Source organism: Mobula hypostoma, chromosome 27 (genome assembly GCF_963921235.1).
Source record: "Mobula hypostoma chromosome 27, sMobHyp1.1, whole genome shotgun sequence".
Lineage (NCBI taxonomy): Eukaryota > Metazoa > Chordata > Chondrichthyes > Myliobatiformes > Myliobatidae > Mobula > Mobula hypostoma.
In genome coordinates, this window is record NC_086123.1 from 21,940,814 (window position 1) to 21,959,331 (window position 18,518).

At 42.2% G+C, this 18,518-nt stretch overlaps 1 protein-coding gene across 1 annotated transcript in view; it reads right to left on the reverse strand.

The window, feature by feature from the left end:
* The window catches only part of rnf215 (ring finger protein 215), a 33,401-nt gene that overhangs the window by 9,232 nt on the left and 5,651 nt on the right, over positions 1-18,518 (reverse strand). The window contains exons 2-6 of the mRNA XM_063034570.1: positions 6,842-6,976; positions 4,158-4,229; positions 3,802-3,887; positions 1,489-1,543; positions 197-301 (exon numbers count right to left, since the gene is read on the reverse strand). Coding sequence (XP_062890640.1) covers positions 197-301; positions 1,489-1,543; positions 3,802-3,887; positions 4,158-4,229; positions 6,842-6,976 — 453 coding nt within the window. The remainder of the gene's footprint in view (positions 1-196; positions 302-1,488; positions 1,544-3,801; positions 3,888-4,157; positions 4,230-6,841; positions 6,977-18,518) is intronic.

Below are 18,518 nucleotides of genomic sequence, written 5' to 3' on the forward strand. Positions count from 1 at the left end.
TTGCTGAAGCAAGCACCACATTTCACTGCACGTTTTGATGTATATGTGACGAATAGAGCCAATCTTTATGTTGTTTGACAGCACTATAATCTCACACAGTCTCTTGGTTTTTCTTACTTTTTACTGAAATGGGTGCTGCACCAGAAGTGAGTATCTTCTTCAAGCAAGTCTGCAAGGATATTATTCCATTCCTTACCTGAACCTGAGAGCTGTTCTCTCCTGTACAAATAACTCCTTGCCATTCCCCATAAAGTCCACCTCGTGAACGCCCACAGGTTGACCACAGTGTTAATGTTACTCCCTAATAGTGATGAGAAAGATGATTATAAAAACCACTTTACCTGACAGGCATCTCGACAAAGCCAAAGTTTATTGTCCACTTATAACTGCTCCTCAGAGTTAAAGGTGAACCGCTCAGTGGTTTGTTGCAGTCCTCTGGCTAAGGTACATTCTGTTGCAAATGGGAGGGAGTTCTTCAGCTTCAGAAGGAGAGCTATGCATTTCCAAATCATTGAGGTTACATTTAGTGGGATTACTAGGTGTTCACTGCCTCTTTAGTAGCAGAGGCAAACCAGTCTCCACGCTTGTGAGGAGAACTCAGCAACGCTGGTCATGATCAAATTCAGGTTTGGTGCATTTCACGTTTGGCTACAGAATGCACTGTTGACAGAATGTGGATCTTGAGCCAAAGGCAATGGTGTAGTTTTACATTAAAATAATTCAATTACTAAATTAAGACATATACAGCAGGGCAACTTATGTGTTGCAAACGTACTCCGTGGCAGTTAATGAAAACCACCTTGATCCACAGAGAACAATAAGTGGTACGTGGACTACTCAGCAGTAGAAAGGAATCTAGTATATATGTCTATTGAGATGGATAGACACAGGTTTCCGTAACCAGGAGTACGAGGCAAGAAGATAGTGATTTGTCTGCCCCGTGCTAGGTTTAAGGGCATCTCAGGGCAGGAGAGGAACATGGAGTGGAAGGGGGCGGATCCAGTCATCATTTTCCATGTGAAAACTAATAACAGAGATAGGAAAAAGGATGTTGTGCTAAACAAGCAGAAAAATTGATGTGGCAGAAGCTGGCCCTTGTACAGAGGGAAGAGGAAACCGCTCCTTTGGGATGGATTTCCTTTGAATTACATTTGGAGCAGCATCCAGGCTGTAAATATATTTCACAGAGGGCATTCGGGTGAGTGAAAAATTTGGAAAGCAAAAAGGAAAGTACAAGATAAGTGGGTAATTAATTCCATGACGATAATGAAAATCTGTCAGAAGACAGTATATAGAAGCATTAGAATTCACTGTCTTGTGTAGAGGAGATAGTAATTTGATAAAAATACAGAACTGAAGACATTTCATCTGAAGGCACTTGCAACAACTTAGATAAATTCATGACACAAATAAAAATAAATAGGTACAATCATTTTATAATTATTCAGGAATTAAACTGCTATCTCTAAATGAAATAAATTAACATACCAGATCATTCTGAATTATGCTTTTAAAAGTTATTTTAGCAGATGCACGAAGACCACTGCAATTGGAAAAAAAAGAATGAAAAACACTTTTTGTATGCTTAATATTTATTTATGATCATAGTTCATTTGCATAAAAATTAGGACATTATGCTCAGCATAATTTGCCCTAACCTCCTGTTAAGATATCTGCTGCATCATTAAAGAGCAGCAAGAATTCTACTGAATATCCTTAATATTACTAAGGATCCCTCCCATCCATCCAGCATCCTCTTTGACTTTCTACCACCAGGCAGGAGACTCCGATGCATAAAAACAAGAATGGTCAGGATGGGGAACACTTTCTTCCCCCAGACTATTAGGCTTCTGAACTCCCTGCCGCATCGTATTCGAAGTGTCACTGGTTAATCTGTTCCATTCCTTGCGATATTTAACATTAATGCACTTTAGTTTGTTATTCATGTCTGATTCATCTGCAGATTTTATCCTTAACTCCATAAGTTATTGTGTGTTATATGCACCACTGTGCTTTACACCCTGATTCAGAGAAAGGTTTTTATATACATTATATGGTTATATACATGTATATAGTTAAATAACAATAAACTTGACTTAACTGTACATCTTCAATAATGCAATAGTGAACTCCCAACTTTAAAACAGTAATTTCATAACCCATTGATACTCTTGAAATATGACAGATCTCAAAAGCAAAATTAGTATTTGTAGGTTGAGATGTGGGTTGACACTGCTATAAAAATCAAAATTTTTCTGCTGTTTGGAGAATATGTAACGACTCAAAGGTTTTGACTTAAGTGCTAAATTTTCAGGATTACCCATACAGAAACTCATCGATGAACTAATACTTCCTGCTTCTCAATTCAGAGCAGACAGGACTAGAACACATTTTCTTCCTTTGTACTGTACACCGTGGTACAGAGGGGTTGCGTTCCGAGAAGACTTATCATGCGAACCCATGACAAAAACTGACAAAATTTGTTGCTTCTTTCACAGTTCATATTTATTTAGTTATTTTTCTCCTCACATAAATTTCCTCAAGCAAATTTTTATTTCCTATTTCAATTTAACCAACAAGAAAATTTATCCCAGGGCAGTATTTGAGATTACAAGAAAAGACAACACAGTGGATTCCGGTTAATTGGGCTGTCAGTTAATTTGGGCAACAGCTTATTTGGAACAATTCTTAAAGAATCAGAATTAAATAAATAGCGGGATATCCTTCATATATTTGGAACGTTATGCCACTTAATTGGGACATGAGACTGTTGCCAAACAGTTTCTAAAGCCAGTCACATGCACTTGTGTGGCTGCTAGACACTACACAATGCTTTGAGCGAACAGTTTTTAAATATTGTCAGTTGAATGTGTTTGTGTTCAAAAAGCAGTGATTTTTGTCACTGACAGTTGGCATGAAATAAGCAGAAAGCTAATTCAGAACTCTATTGCTTACTGTGGTTTCAAGCATTCAGAATTGGAGATGCCAGAGACAGCTGTGAGTGAAAATGAAACGATTATACACTTCATTCAACAAGTTACAAACTACGAAGAATTTGAGGGTATCAACAAGCATCTTGAATTGGAGGATCCAGTCGTCAAAAGCATTGTATGAAGGCGGTCCCACTAGGTGTCGCAATGATTTTGTTCATTTACAGTCAGAAGAACATGGCTGCATACACTGAATGAATTTTTTTCATCAATAACTGCTAGAAACTAACAGTTTTATCGTATTGTAGTATTATTGATAGTATTATAGTTTCTTCCATATTTAATTTAAATGCATAATTTGTTACTCAGTTAAATGATAGTTTGTCTTTTTTTAAATATATATACCTTTTTAACTATTTCCATGGAACTTCAGCTAATAGGGGCAGTTGCTTAATTGGGCCAAAATGGGTCCTGATGTGTCCCAATTAACTGCAATCCACTGTATTCTTTCAGCCATCCTCATTACTTCCTAGATGAACTTAGTAAGGCGTTGATTGTGGGATACAGTCATTGCACCAGTGAAGTGAGAAAGGGGGAAAATAGTAGCACTGTACCAGTAAAAAAAAACATACCATTAAGCAAAATGTGGGTATTAACGTGTTAACTTTTCAAGGTGCAAGTCATAAGATGAACTATATAATGACTTAAAAATTAGAAAACGTGTCTTGGAGTTATCTTGTACTTAAATAAATGGACTTATTTGGAAAAAACATTTCCTAGCATAATATGAAAATATTGCAGACTTGACCACAATGCTAAATGTAAATGAGATTCACTTAATACAACTGAACACCATCATGTATTGGCTCACCTTAATAAGGCTCCCAGAAGTTTGGTTACATTTTCAGAGCTTTGCATTACAACCACAGGTTTCGAAAGCACTTGAGAGATGTCCATCTTAATAAGAATTTTTAAAATCTCTCATTACGGTAACAACATGCATCATGAAATACACGAATTTCAGAACATTTCACAACTACCATCTGATTAGAAAATTGCTGCATCTTCTTACACTTCTTAAAATTAAGGCTGAATTGCTATGTGTTTCTGGATTTATCAAGTAACACTAAAACAAATCAGTGCAAAACTAAATAACTGCATAATTAGACAATTCAACTGGAATATGGAGATCACTGTGAATAAAATCTGTGTAACTAAAAAAGTTACCTCAGTGAAGGTGTTTTGATTTAAAACCAAAATAAACAGAGCTGATGCTCCCAAAACAAGGGCTCTCTTCATCTGCAACAAAAAAGTCACCTTTTACTTCAACTATTAGAAAGCACATTTTAGCATCAAGTCTGACAAAATACACATCTATAAAACATCAGATTAACAATCTCTAGGCTTTGCTGTAATATATATTTAACTGGAAAGATCTGCTGATTCTTTGATTCTACTATTCTTGAAATTTGAAGTTCAGGTAAGGATTCAGTGACGAATATAACCCGCTGAACAAGAATTGGGTTTAATATACAAGCTAATAATAAATGATCAAAGAAGCAAATTCAATCTTAGGAAAACTTAAAATAATAGACCTATGTCCTTAACCATTTATGCAAAGTTATGCCATTAAAAATCTCTGCAGGGGCAAAGTTGTGTTTACAGCTTATCAATTCAACATTGATAAGTTTGTCCAACCTTTACCTTTGCTCTCTAAGCTAGCCAACATCCTGGTGTACCTCTTCTGCACTCTCTCCAAAGCCCCCACATCCTTCCGGAACGTAGTGATCAGAAATTCGCACAATACTCCACGTGTGGCCCAACCAGGGTGCAACATAACAATTTTTTAATAATCAATGCCCCACAACAATGAAGGAAAATAAGCTGTATGTCTTCTTTACCACCCTATCTACTGGCATTCCCACTTGCAAGGAGCTATGGATATGCACCCGAAGATCCCCCTCTACATCAATGATCCTAACAGCCCTTGCCACTTACTGCATACTTCACATTAAATAAGATCTCCCAAAGTAGAGCACTCCACACTAGCTAAGATTAAACTCCATCTGCCATTTATCTTCCTGTATTTCCAAATGATCTATACCTTGTTGTTTCCTGACAACCTTCCTCACTATCCACAACACTTAACAATTTTTTTGTGTTGTCTGCAAACTTACTAATCAGCTCAGCTGTATTTCTGATCAAATCATTTCTATCTCACAAATAAAAGTTGTCCCTGTTGAATATCACTGATCAAAGACCCCAAGTCAGACTAACATCTCTCCATTACTACACTCTGTTTTCTAAGGCCAAGTCAATTTTTTAATCCAATCTACCAAACCTGCTTCGATCCCATGTGTTGTAACGTTCTGGATCAGTCTACTATAATCTAAAGTCCATATATACAATAGCCACTGCCTTATCCTCACAAGCATCCTCGTCAGCTTCTCAAAGCTATCACGTTTGTAAGACATCACCACCCCAATACAAAGGCATACTGACTATTCCTAATAAATCCACACTTTTCCAGATGCTGGTATACTTTATCCCAAAGAATCTTCTCCAGTAACTTCCCTGTCATATTCCATGCCAAATATGAATGCAGTATTGAAATACAAACATTTACAGAGCTAATAACATAAGAACACCCATTTTTAAATGGCATCCAAATTCCCACATATGATACAGGATTTGCCAAGATCCTCAAATGTTGTCTTTAAGTGAGAACATTGAACAGAATGGAAAAATATCTCATGGAAATATAGTCCAAATAACAGATAATTTTGTTTAATGAGAGTTAATAACTGTCTTGCACCAACAATACTGATTTATAGTCTTCTATTAGTTTCAACTGTATTTTAGAGATGTCACAGTCAAAACTATGACGGTAAACTCCATCCATACACAAAAGACATAATTAGACAGTTCTCCAAACCTATGGATGAAACTGCACCCTGAACCGAATTCCTAAAATAAAATTGCTAATTAATGCAAGTATTGTCTTTTTGAAGTGTTTGTACCTTATTTCTAATTATTGCACTTTAAAAGGGTCATTTGTTAAAGTATATGATAACTATTGAATCTTGTAACTTATGACAGTGTTTTTGATACAGAATAACGTTTGTAATGAAATTATCTTAGAATTAGGCTGTATGACTGATTTCTTACAACATATAAGTTAAAGCTAAAAGACAAGGAGGAACACAAGTGCAATTATCTACAAGTGGGATCTCCCAGTGGCCACCCATTTTAGTTCCACATCCCATTCCCATATGTCCATCCATGGCCTCCTCCACTGTGATGAGGCTACACTTAGGTTGGAAGAACAACACTTTATATTCTGTTTAAGTAGCCTCCAAACTGATGGCATGAACATCGATTTCTCTAACTTCCGGTAATGCCCCCACCACCATTTCCCATCCCCTTTTCCCTCTCTCGTCTTGTCTCCTTGCCCACCCATCACCTCCCCCTGGTGCTCCTCCTCCCTTTTACTTTCTTCCATTGCCTTCTATCTCTTTCGCCAATCAACTTCCCAGCTCTTTGCTTCATCCCTCCCCCTCCAAGTTTCACCTATCACCTGGTGTTTCCCTCTCCCAACCTTTTAAATCTATTCCTCAGATTTTTTCTCCAGTCCTGCCGAAGGGTTTCAGCCCGAAACGTCGGCTGTACTTTTTTCTCTGCCATAGATGCTGCCTGACCTGCTGAATTCCTGTGTGTGTGTGTGTGTGTATAGCATCTTCAGATGTTCATTTGTTTGTAATATCTACTGGAGTGGAGTTCAGAACAGTATTTATATAAGTATGAAAGTCCAGAGGGTTAATTTCTACATAGTATACCACTCTGCACTTATGAATTACAAAATATGGTTTAGCAAGCTTATTTCAAAATTAAAAACATATTGTGATACTTGCCTTACTGATAACTGCAGCAGCAAATGATTCCTGTTTGCTACTTCCTTTTTTTTCAACCTGGTCTTCATCAACAGAAACAACTCCAATCCATTTCTCTCCCTTGTTTGGCTGGATATCCAATGGCTCATCTTTAACCTTAAAATAACCAATAACCTCCGCTTTATTTACAAAAAAAAAATCTGAAAGCTGGGGAAAATTGTATTAAAATAATGCTTTAAGAAATTTGAAATGCAATAATACTTCACCATACATGCTCAATATTATTCTAGTACAATAAAAGACATGATTCAGGACTTCCGGGGTCGAGAATGGAGTGAGTTGGTGTGTGTTAAGTGTGGCTCCCGATTTTTATTGAAAATCTACCTGTTTATCTTTGCCGTATGCTCGAGATAACTGAATATTTACCATTGTGAACAACGCGGACATAGCTGGACATTGAAATGGCAAGTAGAATGTACCTTCGAAGTAAAACTGGGGAAAAAGATAGCGAAGCCTCGAGCAAGCAGACTGATGTTACAGTAATGGCGTCGGTGCACGCTCCTGGAGCTGGACCCGGACCTGCCCTACCCGATGACTTGGAGAGGCTTTATTTAGTACTTATTTCTGACATGATGCAAGCAGTGCATTCTGCCTTAAAAAGAGAACTTGAAGATGCTTTATCACCAGTGACTGCTACCATGGAACAAATTATGTCTGCTTACGAGTCACACGACGAACGCATTCGTGGGGTTAAAGGCGGCCTGAATGATTACAGTGACCGACTGGTGAGCGCCAAAGCCGCCATTGCAGCGTTGCAGAACGAAAACGCATTTCTGAAGGGAAAGCTAGATGACCTTGAAAATCGGTCGCGGAGATCCAATTTGAGAGTGGTCGGCATTCCTGAAAATTTGGAAGGTTCGGACCCTGTTAAATTTATGACCGAGTTTTTTGACGAAGTGCTGGGGACAGATTTTTTCCCAAGTCCTCTCGTACTTTCGCGTGCTCACCAAGTCGGACGTAAACCATCCGGTGTCTCTGGAGCCAAGCAAACGAGACCAAGAACGTTCCTGGTTTGCTTTCACTCCTTTCAAGATAAGCAACATATCATCAATAGACGGAAGCAGGAGCTGTATTTCCGCGGACACCGCGTGTTTTTTTTATGAAGATTTCAGTGCGGAGCTGGGGAGAAAACGAGCAGCTTTCAGGGAGGTGAAATCCCTGCTTTACGGGAAAGGGGTCAGGTTTGGCCTCTTGTATCCTGCCCAGCCGGATCCGGGTCGTGCATGAAGGTGAAAAGCATTATTTCCATACACCAGAGGCGGCCAAAGAGTTTTACCATTCGCGCTGGGGAGAGGAAGAACGAGAAGAGCAATGACTTTTTTTTAGGTTATTTATGCAGCATTGAAGGGGCCTCATGTTTTTCACAATCCACTTCTTTGTTCATTTTTTCCAGTTTAATTTGTGGAATGCGATTGGGTCGAACTGCTATGCTGCCGAAACTGATTAACAAAAACTTTCAACCAGCAAAATGTAAATATTTGGGATTTGTATCTCGGGCGTTTAAGTTGCCTAGTGTTTTTTTTTTGTTTTTAATGCTTAGCTTGACCTATGTCATCTTTAGCCTATATGTTATATTAAAGGTAGTATAAGTGATAGGATAAATGTTAAGGAGAGGAGCCACCCTAGATTAGATTGAAAGTTGGGCTGTATGGGGAACACCTTGGAAGTTTTTTGTCGGGTACTGCCTGCGATCATCCTCAATTGGGGAGGTAGATCTAGGTTTCGGGGGTTAATTGGGTTTTTTTGTTGTTTGTGTAAAGGGGTGGGGGGAGTGTTTTGGGGGATTACCATGGCAGTTTATTTTTTTGTGTGTTACGGATTGATCAGACTTTCTTTTCATTGTGCATTATTGTGTGCAACTTATGCCCTCGCACTGTTTTGGATTGTAGGCCCTGTGTGCCTTTTGGTTAACGTGAGTGCTGCTGATGGAGGCCACCCTGTGAGGTTTATTTCTTGGAATGTAATGGGGCTCAATGGTCCGGTTAAAAGAGCTAAAGTTTTCTCTCATCTGAAACAATTAAAAGCAGATATACTATTTCTACAAGAGACACATTTAAGAGTGGAGGACCATAATAGACTTCGTAAAGCATGGATTAGTCAGGTTTTTCATTCCAGATTTAATAGTAGGTCCAGGGGGGTGGCAATATTAATCACCAAAAGAATGCAGTTCACACCATCTGATGTAATCAGTGACCCTAATGGTCGCTTTATTATAGTCTCTGGTTCTCTCTTTCAGATACCTGTTATTTTGGTAAATGTTTATGCTCCTAATTGGGACGATGTCCAATTTGCAAATAAGGTTTTGTCATTAATACCTAACCTGAATACACATAAGCTAATCTTTTCCGGAGATTTGAACTGTGCTATTGACCCACTGCTTGATAGGTCTTGCCCTAGGGGAACATTTTCTGGTATGGCAAAGGCCTTCTCGATGTTTATGCAACAAAATGGTTATATGGATCCTTGGAGATTTTTTGAATCCATCAGTTAGGCAATTCTCTTTCTTCTCTCATGTTCACTCCTATTCCAGGCTAGACTATTTCTTTATAGATAATTCCTTGATACCCAGGATTAGACAAATTGAATACACTGCTATAGTTATATCTGATCACTCGCCCGTGAAACTGGACCTATGTTTTCCTTTAAACGTTAGAGAACGGCCTCTGTGGAGACTTAACCCCCTTTTGCTTTCTAATGAGAAATTCTGTAGTTATATATCGGCTAACATTGACACATTCTTCGACCCTAACAAAACTGAGTCGGTATCGTACTCTTTACTTTGGGAAACTTTAAAAGCTTACTTGAGGGGTCAAATAATATCTTATACTTCACATGCCAATAAAGAATGTAGGAAGGAAATGCAAGTGTTACTGCAATCTATTTGGGACCTGGATAGAAAATACTCTGAAGCACCCACTGTGGAATTATATAAAAGCTGGGTTGATTTGCAAGCGAAGTTTTATCTTCTATCCACAAACCTATCACAACAATTAATTCTTAAGACACGTGGCTCTATTATGGATATGGCGACAAGGCGAGCCGGCTTATGGCTCATCAGTTGAAACGTCAAGCTGCATCACGACTTATTCCCCAGATAAGAGACACGCACCAGAACTTGACAAGCAATCCAAAAGAGATTAACAACATCTTTGCAACTTTTTACTCCTCTCTGTATGCCTCAGAGTACCCCTCAGATAAAACAAATATGGAACGTTTTTTAGATAATTTGGAAATACCAACTCTTGAACCAGAGGAAGTGGAGAACCTATCTTGGGCTCTTGGGCAGGAAGAGATTAATAATGCCATTACTGGTGAACGCAGCAGGCCAAGCAGCATCTGTAGGAAGAGGTGCAGTCGACGTTTCAGGCCGAGACCCTTCGTCAGGACTAACTGAAGGAAGAGTGAGTAAGGGATTTGAAAGTTGGAGGGGGAGGGGGAGATCCAAAATGATAGGAGAAGACAGGAGGGGGAGGGATAGAGCCAAGAGCTGGACAGGTGATAGGCAAAAGGGGATACGAGAGGATCATGGGACAGGAGGTCCGGGAAGAAAGACAAGGGGGGGGGGGAATCCAGAGGATGGGCAAGAGGTATATTCAGAGGGACAGAGGGAGAAAAAGGAGAGTGAGAGAAAGAATGTGTGCATAAAAATAAGTAACAGATGGAGTATGAGGGGGAGGTGGGGCCTTAGCGGAAGTTAGAGAAGTCAGTGTTCATGCCATCAGGTTGGAGGCTACCCAGACGGAATATAAGGTGTTGTTCCTCCAACCTGAGTGTGGCTTCATCTTTACAGTAGAGGAGGCCGTGGATAGACATGTCAGAATGGGAATGGGATGTGGAACTAAAATGTGTGGCCACTGGGAGATCCTGCTTTCTCTGGCGGACAGAGCGTTGATGTTCAGCAAAGCGGTCTCCCAGTCTGCGTCGGGTCTCACCAATACATAAAAGGCCACATTGGGAGCACCGGACGCAGTTTATCACCCCAGTCGACTCACAGGTGAAGTGTTGCCTCACCTGGAAGGACTGTTTGGGGCCCTGAATGGTGGTAAGGGAGGAAGTGTAAGGGCATGTGTAGCACTTGTTCCGCTTACACGGATAAGTGCCAGGAGGGAGATCAGTGGGGAGGGATGGGGGGGACGAATGGACAAGGGAGTTGTGTAGGGAGCGATCCCTGCGGAATGCAGAGAGAGGGGGGAGGGAAAGATGTGCTTAGTGGTGGGATCCCGTTAGAGGTGGCGGAAGTTACGGAGAATAATATGTTGGACCCGGAGGCTGGTGGGGTGGTAGGTGAGGACCAGGGGAACCCTATTCCTAGTGGGGTGGCAGGAGGATGGAGTGAGAGCAGATGTACGTGAAATGGGGGAGATGCGTTTAAGAGCAGAGTTGATAGTGGAGGAAGGGAAGCCCCTTTCTTCAAAAAAGGAAGACATCTCCCTCGTCTTAGAATGAAAAGCCTCATCCTGAGAGCAGATGCAGCGGAGACGGAGGAATTGCGAGAAGGGGATGGCATTTTTGCAAGAGACAGGGTGAAAAGAGGAATAGTCCAGATAGCTGTGAGAGTCAGTAGGCTTACAGTAGACATCAGTGGATAAGCTGTCTCCAGAGACAGAGACAGAAAGATCTAGAAAGGGGAGGGAGGTGTCGGAAATGGACCAAGTAAACTTGAGGGCAGGGTGAAAGTTGGAGGCAAAGTTAATAAAGTCAACGAGCTCAGCATGCGTGCAGGAAGCAGCGCCAATGCAGTCGTCGATGTAGCGAAGGAAAAGTGGGGGACAGATACCAGAATAGGCACGGAACATAGATTGTTCCACAAAGCCAACAAAAAGGCAGGCATAGCTAGGACCCATACGGGTGCCCATAGCTACACCTTTAGTTTGGAGGAAGTGGGAGGAGCCAAAGGAGAAATTATTAAGAGTGAGGACTAATTCCGCTCGACGGAGCAGGGTGGTGGTAGAGGGGAACTGATTAGGTCTGGAATCCAAAAAGAAGCGTAGAGCTTTGAGACCTTCCTGATGGGGGATGGAAGTATATAAGGACTGGACATCCATGGTGAAAATAAAGCAGTGGGGGCCAGGGAACTTAAAATCATCGAAAAGTTTAAGAGCGTGAGAAGTGTCACGAACATAGGTCGGAAAGGATTGAACAAGGGGTGATAAAACAGTGTCGAGGTATGCAGAAGTGAGTTCGGTGGGGCAGGAGCAAGCTGAAACAATGGGTCTACCTGGACAGGCAGGTTTGTGGATCTTGGGTAGGAGGTAGAAACGGGAAGTGCGGGGTGTGGGAACTATAAGGTTGGTAGCAGTGGATGGGAGATCCCCTGAGCGGATAAAGTCGGTGATGGTGTGGGAGACAATGGCCTGGTGCTCCTTAGTGGGGTCACGATCGAGGGGTAAATAAGAGGAGGTATCGCGAGTTGTCGCTGTGCCTCGGCAAGGTAGAGGTCAGTACGCCAGACTACAACAGCACGCCCCTTATCGGTGGGTTTAATAATAAGGTTAGGATTAGTGCGGAGGGAGTGGAGAGCAGAGCGTTCCGAAGGAGTGAGGTTGGAATGGGGACAAGGTGCGGTGAAGTCGAGGTGGTTGATGTCCTGTCAGCAATTAGCGATAAAGAGATCCAGAGCAGGCAGAAGACCAGAGCGGGGTGTCCATGAAGAAGAGGAGGGTTGAAGACGGGAGAAGGGGTCATCGGTGGGGGTGGAAGAGTCCTTGCCGAAGAAGTAGGCTCGGAGACGGAGATGGCGGAAGAAAAGTTCCGCATCATGGCGAACACGGAACTCGCTGAGGTGTGGGCGAAGGGGGACAAAGGTGAGGCCCTTACTGAGGACAGAGCGTTCTGCCTCCGACAGTTGAAGGTCGGAGGGGATGGTAAAGACCCGGCACGGATGAGAGCTGGGATCAGAGGGGGGAGGGGGGAGGCTGGGGGTGTCAATGGAGAGGGGAGGGTTGGGCTGAGAGGAAGATGGAGCCTCTGAGGGCCCAGGAGTTGATGGTGGGATCTGAGGAAGACGGGGCTGCGGAGTGGTGGTGGGGGAAGGGGAGACGGGAGTCACAACAGCAGCACATAAAGACCCGGCCTGGAGTTCAAGGCTGGAGTTGCAGTTGGTGGTTGCGCAATCGCTGTGAAGGTGTCCATGGTCGATGCTGGAGTCCGGGTTTTGAATATGCCCTGAGGTGTTGGAGCCGCCGAGATCAATGGCAGAGGCCGCAATCTGAAGTTCATGCCTGCGAGCGTCGGGGCCGGCAGGCTCTGGAGTCCGTAGATGTAGGATCTTGCGATCTTTGCCTAACATGACAAAGTCAAAAAAACGGCGATTGCAGGCGTGAATCCGACGGAGGATGAAATAACGGGTAGGACCATTACAGACGGCGAAGAAAGTTTCCCGAAGGTGTGGAAGGGTCTGGGATAGGGACACCAAGTACCTCCTCATGGCGGAGAGAGTCGCCTTCAGAGCTTGACGGGAGAAGCGGCGAGAGGCAGAGTCAATAAAATGTGAGTACCTGGGATCCTCAGAAGGTCCAAATTGAGAGGCTTGGAAACGAATCCTAAAGCCAACTGGAGTAAGTTGGCGACGGAGGCACGTTCCAAGAAAGGATATATGGCTGTGATAGCGAGTCTGAGTCAAAGTGTGGTCGAAAAGTTGAAGGGCCGAAGAAATTACAGATGGGGAGCAGTGAGAGATGGTTTCACTGAACTCCCGTCGAAGAGAGGATCTAAACTTCTTCGGTGTAGGCATCACCGGAAGAGGCTTCGCAGTAGTGAATTTAAACGCAAACAACAGGAATTCTGCAGATGCTGGAAATTCAAGCAACACACATCAAAGTTGCTGGTGAACGCAGCAGGCCAGGCAGCATCTGTAGGAAGAGGTGCAGTCGACGTTTCAGGCCAAGACCCTTCGTCAGGACGAACTGAAAGAAGAGCTAGTAAGAGATTTGAAAGTGGGACGGGGAGAGGGAGATCCAAAATGATAGGAGAAGACAAGAGGGGGAGGAATGGAGCCAAGAACTGGACAGTTGATTGGCAAAAGGGATATGAGAGGATCATGGGACAGGAGGCCTAGGGAGAAAGCAAAGGGGGGGGGAGAAACAGGATGGGCAAGGGGTATAGTGAGGGGGGCAAAGGGAGAAAAAGGAGAGCGAGAAAAAGAATCTGTGTATATAAATAAATAACGGATGGGGTATGAGGAGGAGGAGGGGCATTAGCGGAAGTTTGAGAAGTCAATGTTCATGCCATCACAAATCGGAAGAAAAGCGGGGCAAAAACAGGATGTATAAAAGCAAAAGATTGCTCTACAATTATGGAAAAAGGGAAAGTAATGCAAAAGTGGTCAGAATACATCAAAGACCTATGCAACGACAAAGACCGAGAGGACAACTTTGGCACTGGCAACAACAACGAGGGCCCAGCAATACTGAAAGAAGTAGTGGAACATGCTATGAAGAAAATACGAAAGGGGAAATCATCAGGACCAGATAACATTCCAGTTGAACTGTATGAAGCACTAGAAGATTTTGGTGTAGTGAAATTAACAACCTTATTGAATAGTATATATAACAGTGGCAAAGTACCAGAAGAGTGGGCGGATGCATGGCAGATGCAGCTTAATGTGGATAAATGTGAGGTTATCCACTTTGGTGGTAAGAACAGGAAGGCAGATTATTATCTAAATGGAGTCAAGTTAGGAAAAGAGGAAGCACAATGAGATCTAGGTGTTCTTGTACATCAGTCACTGAAAGCAAGTATGCAAGTACAGCAGGCAGTGAAGAAAGTTAATGGCATGCTGGCCTTCATAACAAGGGGAATTGAGTATAAGAGCAAAGAGGTCCTTCTGCAGCTGTATAGGGCCCTGGTGAGACCACAACTGGAGTACTGTGTGCAGTTTTGGTCTCCAAATTTGAGGAAGGACATTCTTGCTATTGAGAGAGTGCAGCGTAGGTTCACAAGGTTAATTCCCGGGATGGCAGGACTGCCATATGTGGAAAGATTGGAGCGACTGGGCTTGTATACTCCGGAACTTAGAAGGCTGAGAGGGGATCTTATTGAAACATACAAGGTTATTAAGGGATTGGACACACTGCAGGCAGGAAGCATGTTCCCGCTGATGGGTGAGTCCAGAACCAGAGGCCACAGTCTACGAATTAGGGGTAGGCCATTTAGAACGTAGTTGAGGAAAAACCCCTTCACCCAGAGAGTGGTGGCTATATGGAATGCTCTGCCCCAGAAGGCAGTGGAGGGCCAAGTCTCTGGATGCTTTCAAGAAAGAGATGGATAGAGCTCTTAAAGATAGCGGAATCAAAGGTTATGGGGATAAGGCAGGAACTGGATACTGATAGTGGATGATCAGCCATGATCACAGTGAATGGTGGTGCTGGCTTGAAGGGTCGAATGATCTACTCCTGCACCTATTATCTATTGTCTATAAGATCTTTTAAAGACAGTATTTATTGCGCTGCCAAAGAAACCAGATGCAACAGACTGTGGACAACACAGAACAATTAGTTTAATGAGCCACCTCACAAAAAATCTACTTAGAATCATCATGCTCAGAATAAGAAATAAAATTAAACCATAAGATATAGCAGTAGAATTAGGCCGCTTGGCCCATCGAGTCTGTTCCACCATTTCATCATGGCTGATTCAATATTTCTGTTCAAAAAGTATTATTTTGGCTTCACCGGCCAGATATAATCTGGTGCCTGCTTGAGTCACGGTCTTGCCACTCCTCGTCTCTCCCAGCTTTGGTGTATTCTTCCTTACCATTGAAATCCTCTCAATTCACATCTAACCCGGTCGTGCTCTCCACCCTCAAAATTTTTAATCAATTTCGCTGCCACTATAAGTTCATATCAGCTTCAGTTTTGGGCCCCATTCATAAAAACCATTTATTTCCTCCCTCCACATTCGATTCAGCTTTCAGACAATGGGGTTTGAACGGTCTTATGCGCATTAAGGATTTGTACACTGATAACACATTTGATAGTTTTGATAACCTGCACGGTAAGTATGGCCTTCCGCATAATCATTTTTTTAAATACCTGCAGATTCGCCACTTTGTCAAGGAAAAATTTCCCTCTTTTCCTGTTCTACCACCTGCTATGTTATGGGAAAAATACACTCTTAGCTTTAAAAATAAGGGGCTGATTTCTGAACTATACTCTCAGCTGATGTCTTTGGGAGTTCAAGATCTAAACAAAACTAAGAGTAGGTGGGAGGACGATCTCGGTATGGATCTGGCTGAGGAATATTGGGCAAAAGTATTGAATAGGGTTCATTTCTCATCGTCATGTGCCAGACTGGGGCTCATACAATTTAAAGTTTTACACAGGGTACATTTAAGTAAAGCCAGACTTGCAGACATATACACCCTGGGACAGACGCTGGCTGTGACAGGTGTTCCTTCTCTCCGGCTGGTTTAGTACATGCATTTTGGTCATGCCCTCGGCTTGATGACTATTGGGCACTGGTTTTAAAATTATCAGTAAGGTTTTGGGGGTGACACTGAGACCTTGCCCGCTTATAGCTGTATTTGGTGTGGCAGATGATGATTTGGGTTTAAATGCAAGCCAGTCGGATATCATTGCATTTACACCGCTACTGGCCCGTAGGAGAATTTTGCTGGTTTGGAAATCTGCCACTCCCCCAACTGCTGCTGCTTGGTTAGAAGATGTAATGTTTTTTCTGAAATTAGAAAAGATTAAATTCACTTTGGAGGGGGTCTGTGAAAAAGTTCTATTCGAAATGGGGACCTTTCTTATCATATTTTGGGAGTCTTAAGGAATTACCTACTAGTTGAGGGCATTTGATTGCACTTGGGAAGTTGCCTCCCATTTAACACGCTTATAATTTACCTCACAGGATGGTTGATGAATTGTAAATATGGGTGTATTTTGGATCATCTGACATGTTGCAGATCTGTATGAGCCGTCGTATTGAAGTAGTGTGGGGGTACGGCTGTGAAATGTCCGTACTTGTATTTGTGAATTGTTGTGTTGTTAATATATTAGCTGCCATGATATGTTCGGGGAGGGCGGGTGGGGGGGGGGAGGTTTGTTTTGGGGGTACGATACTAAAGCAAAATGGAGGAAAATGTAATCCATTATATATTCTGTATTGTGTCATTCCTTCAATAAAAATAAAAAAAAGACATAATTCAAGGCAGTTTCCCTTTGAAAAGCAAACACATTGTCTGGTAAGTAACTTTCTGAAGCATCTACACAAGAAATTTTTATATATAGCTCTACGAAACATAATCTCACACTTTATGTAGAAATACCAAGCCACCTTCATAACTTGATTGCCCTAATACGGAGAGGTTTAATCATTTACATACACACACACACACACACAGAGCAGATTTCTTTTAATTGGTTGGGCCAATGGTTAATGGGGGCAGCCACTTATTTGGGACAACTCTTAAAGAACAAAAACCAATCAAGAAAATAGCCAGGATTTCCTTCATTTATATGGGACATTGTGCCACTTAATTGGGACAGGAGACTTGCTGAATACTTTCTAACTAGTTGTGTGCATTTGTGTGGCTGCTCGACACTAAACTGTGCTTAGAGCAAACAGCTCTTAAAAAGCGACATCTGTGTTCAAAAAGCAGTGAATTTTTGTCACTGATAGTTGGTGAGAAATAAGCAGTAAGGCAATTCAGAACCGTTTTGCTCAGGAGATGCCGGGAACAACCATGAGAGTAAATGATACCATTTTACTACTTCAACAAGTTAGGGACTACAAAGAATCCGAAGGTATTGACAATCATCTTGAATGTTACAATGAAAATAAAAAATTTGCAATATGTAGTCGTCGAAAGCATTGTATGAAGGTAGTTCATCATCTGCACTGATTTTGTTTGTTTAGTCAATCAAAAGAACAGGGCTGTATACACTGAATGAATTCCTCTGTCAATTACTATTAGGAACCCAAATACATAGTTTTATTTTTATTTTAAAGTCTGTCACGAGCCTTGTGGCCCATCAGGCCAGCGCTTATGCCAGTTTTATAGTAAAGGCATCCGTTAAGTCTTGCGAGACCATGGATCTGCGCCTGGAAAGTCTTCACTCTCCAGGGTGCAGGCCTAGGCAAGGTTGGATGGAAGACCGGCAGTTGCCCATGCTGCAAGTCCCCCCTCTCCATGACACCGATGTTGACCAAGGGAAGGGCATTAGGACCCATAACAGCTTGGCACCAGTGTCGTTGCAGAGCACCGTGTGATTAAGTGCCTTGCTCAAAGACACAACACATCACCTCGGCTGGGGCTCGAACTCACAACCTTCAGATCGCTAGTTGAACGCCTTAACCACTTGGCCACGTGCCCACATGCCAGTTTTATAGTACTATAATAATATCGGTAATATTTTAATTTGTTCAGTATTTCATTTAAATGCATATTTTGTTACTCAATTAAACGACAGTTTGCCTTTTTTATACCTTTCTAACTATTTCCATGAAACTTCGGCTAATTGGGGCAGCCACTTAATTGGGCCAAAATGTACTGGTCCCAATTGACTAGAATCCACTGTCTTTATTCCAAAGGCTGAATAAAAAGAACTGTCCTTTAATCAAAACCCGACCTACAATATATCAGCCAAAGGATGCACAGTGATAGCCTGTGACCTGCTTTTAGATAAACCAGAAC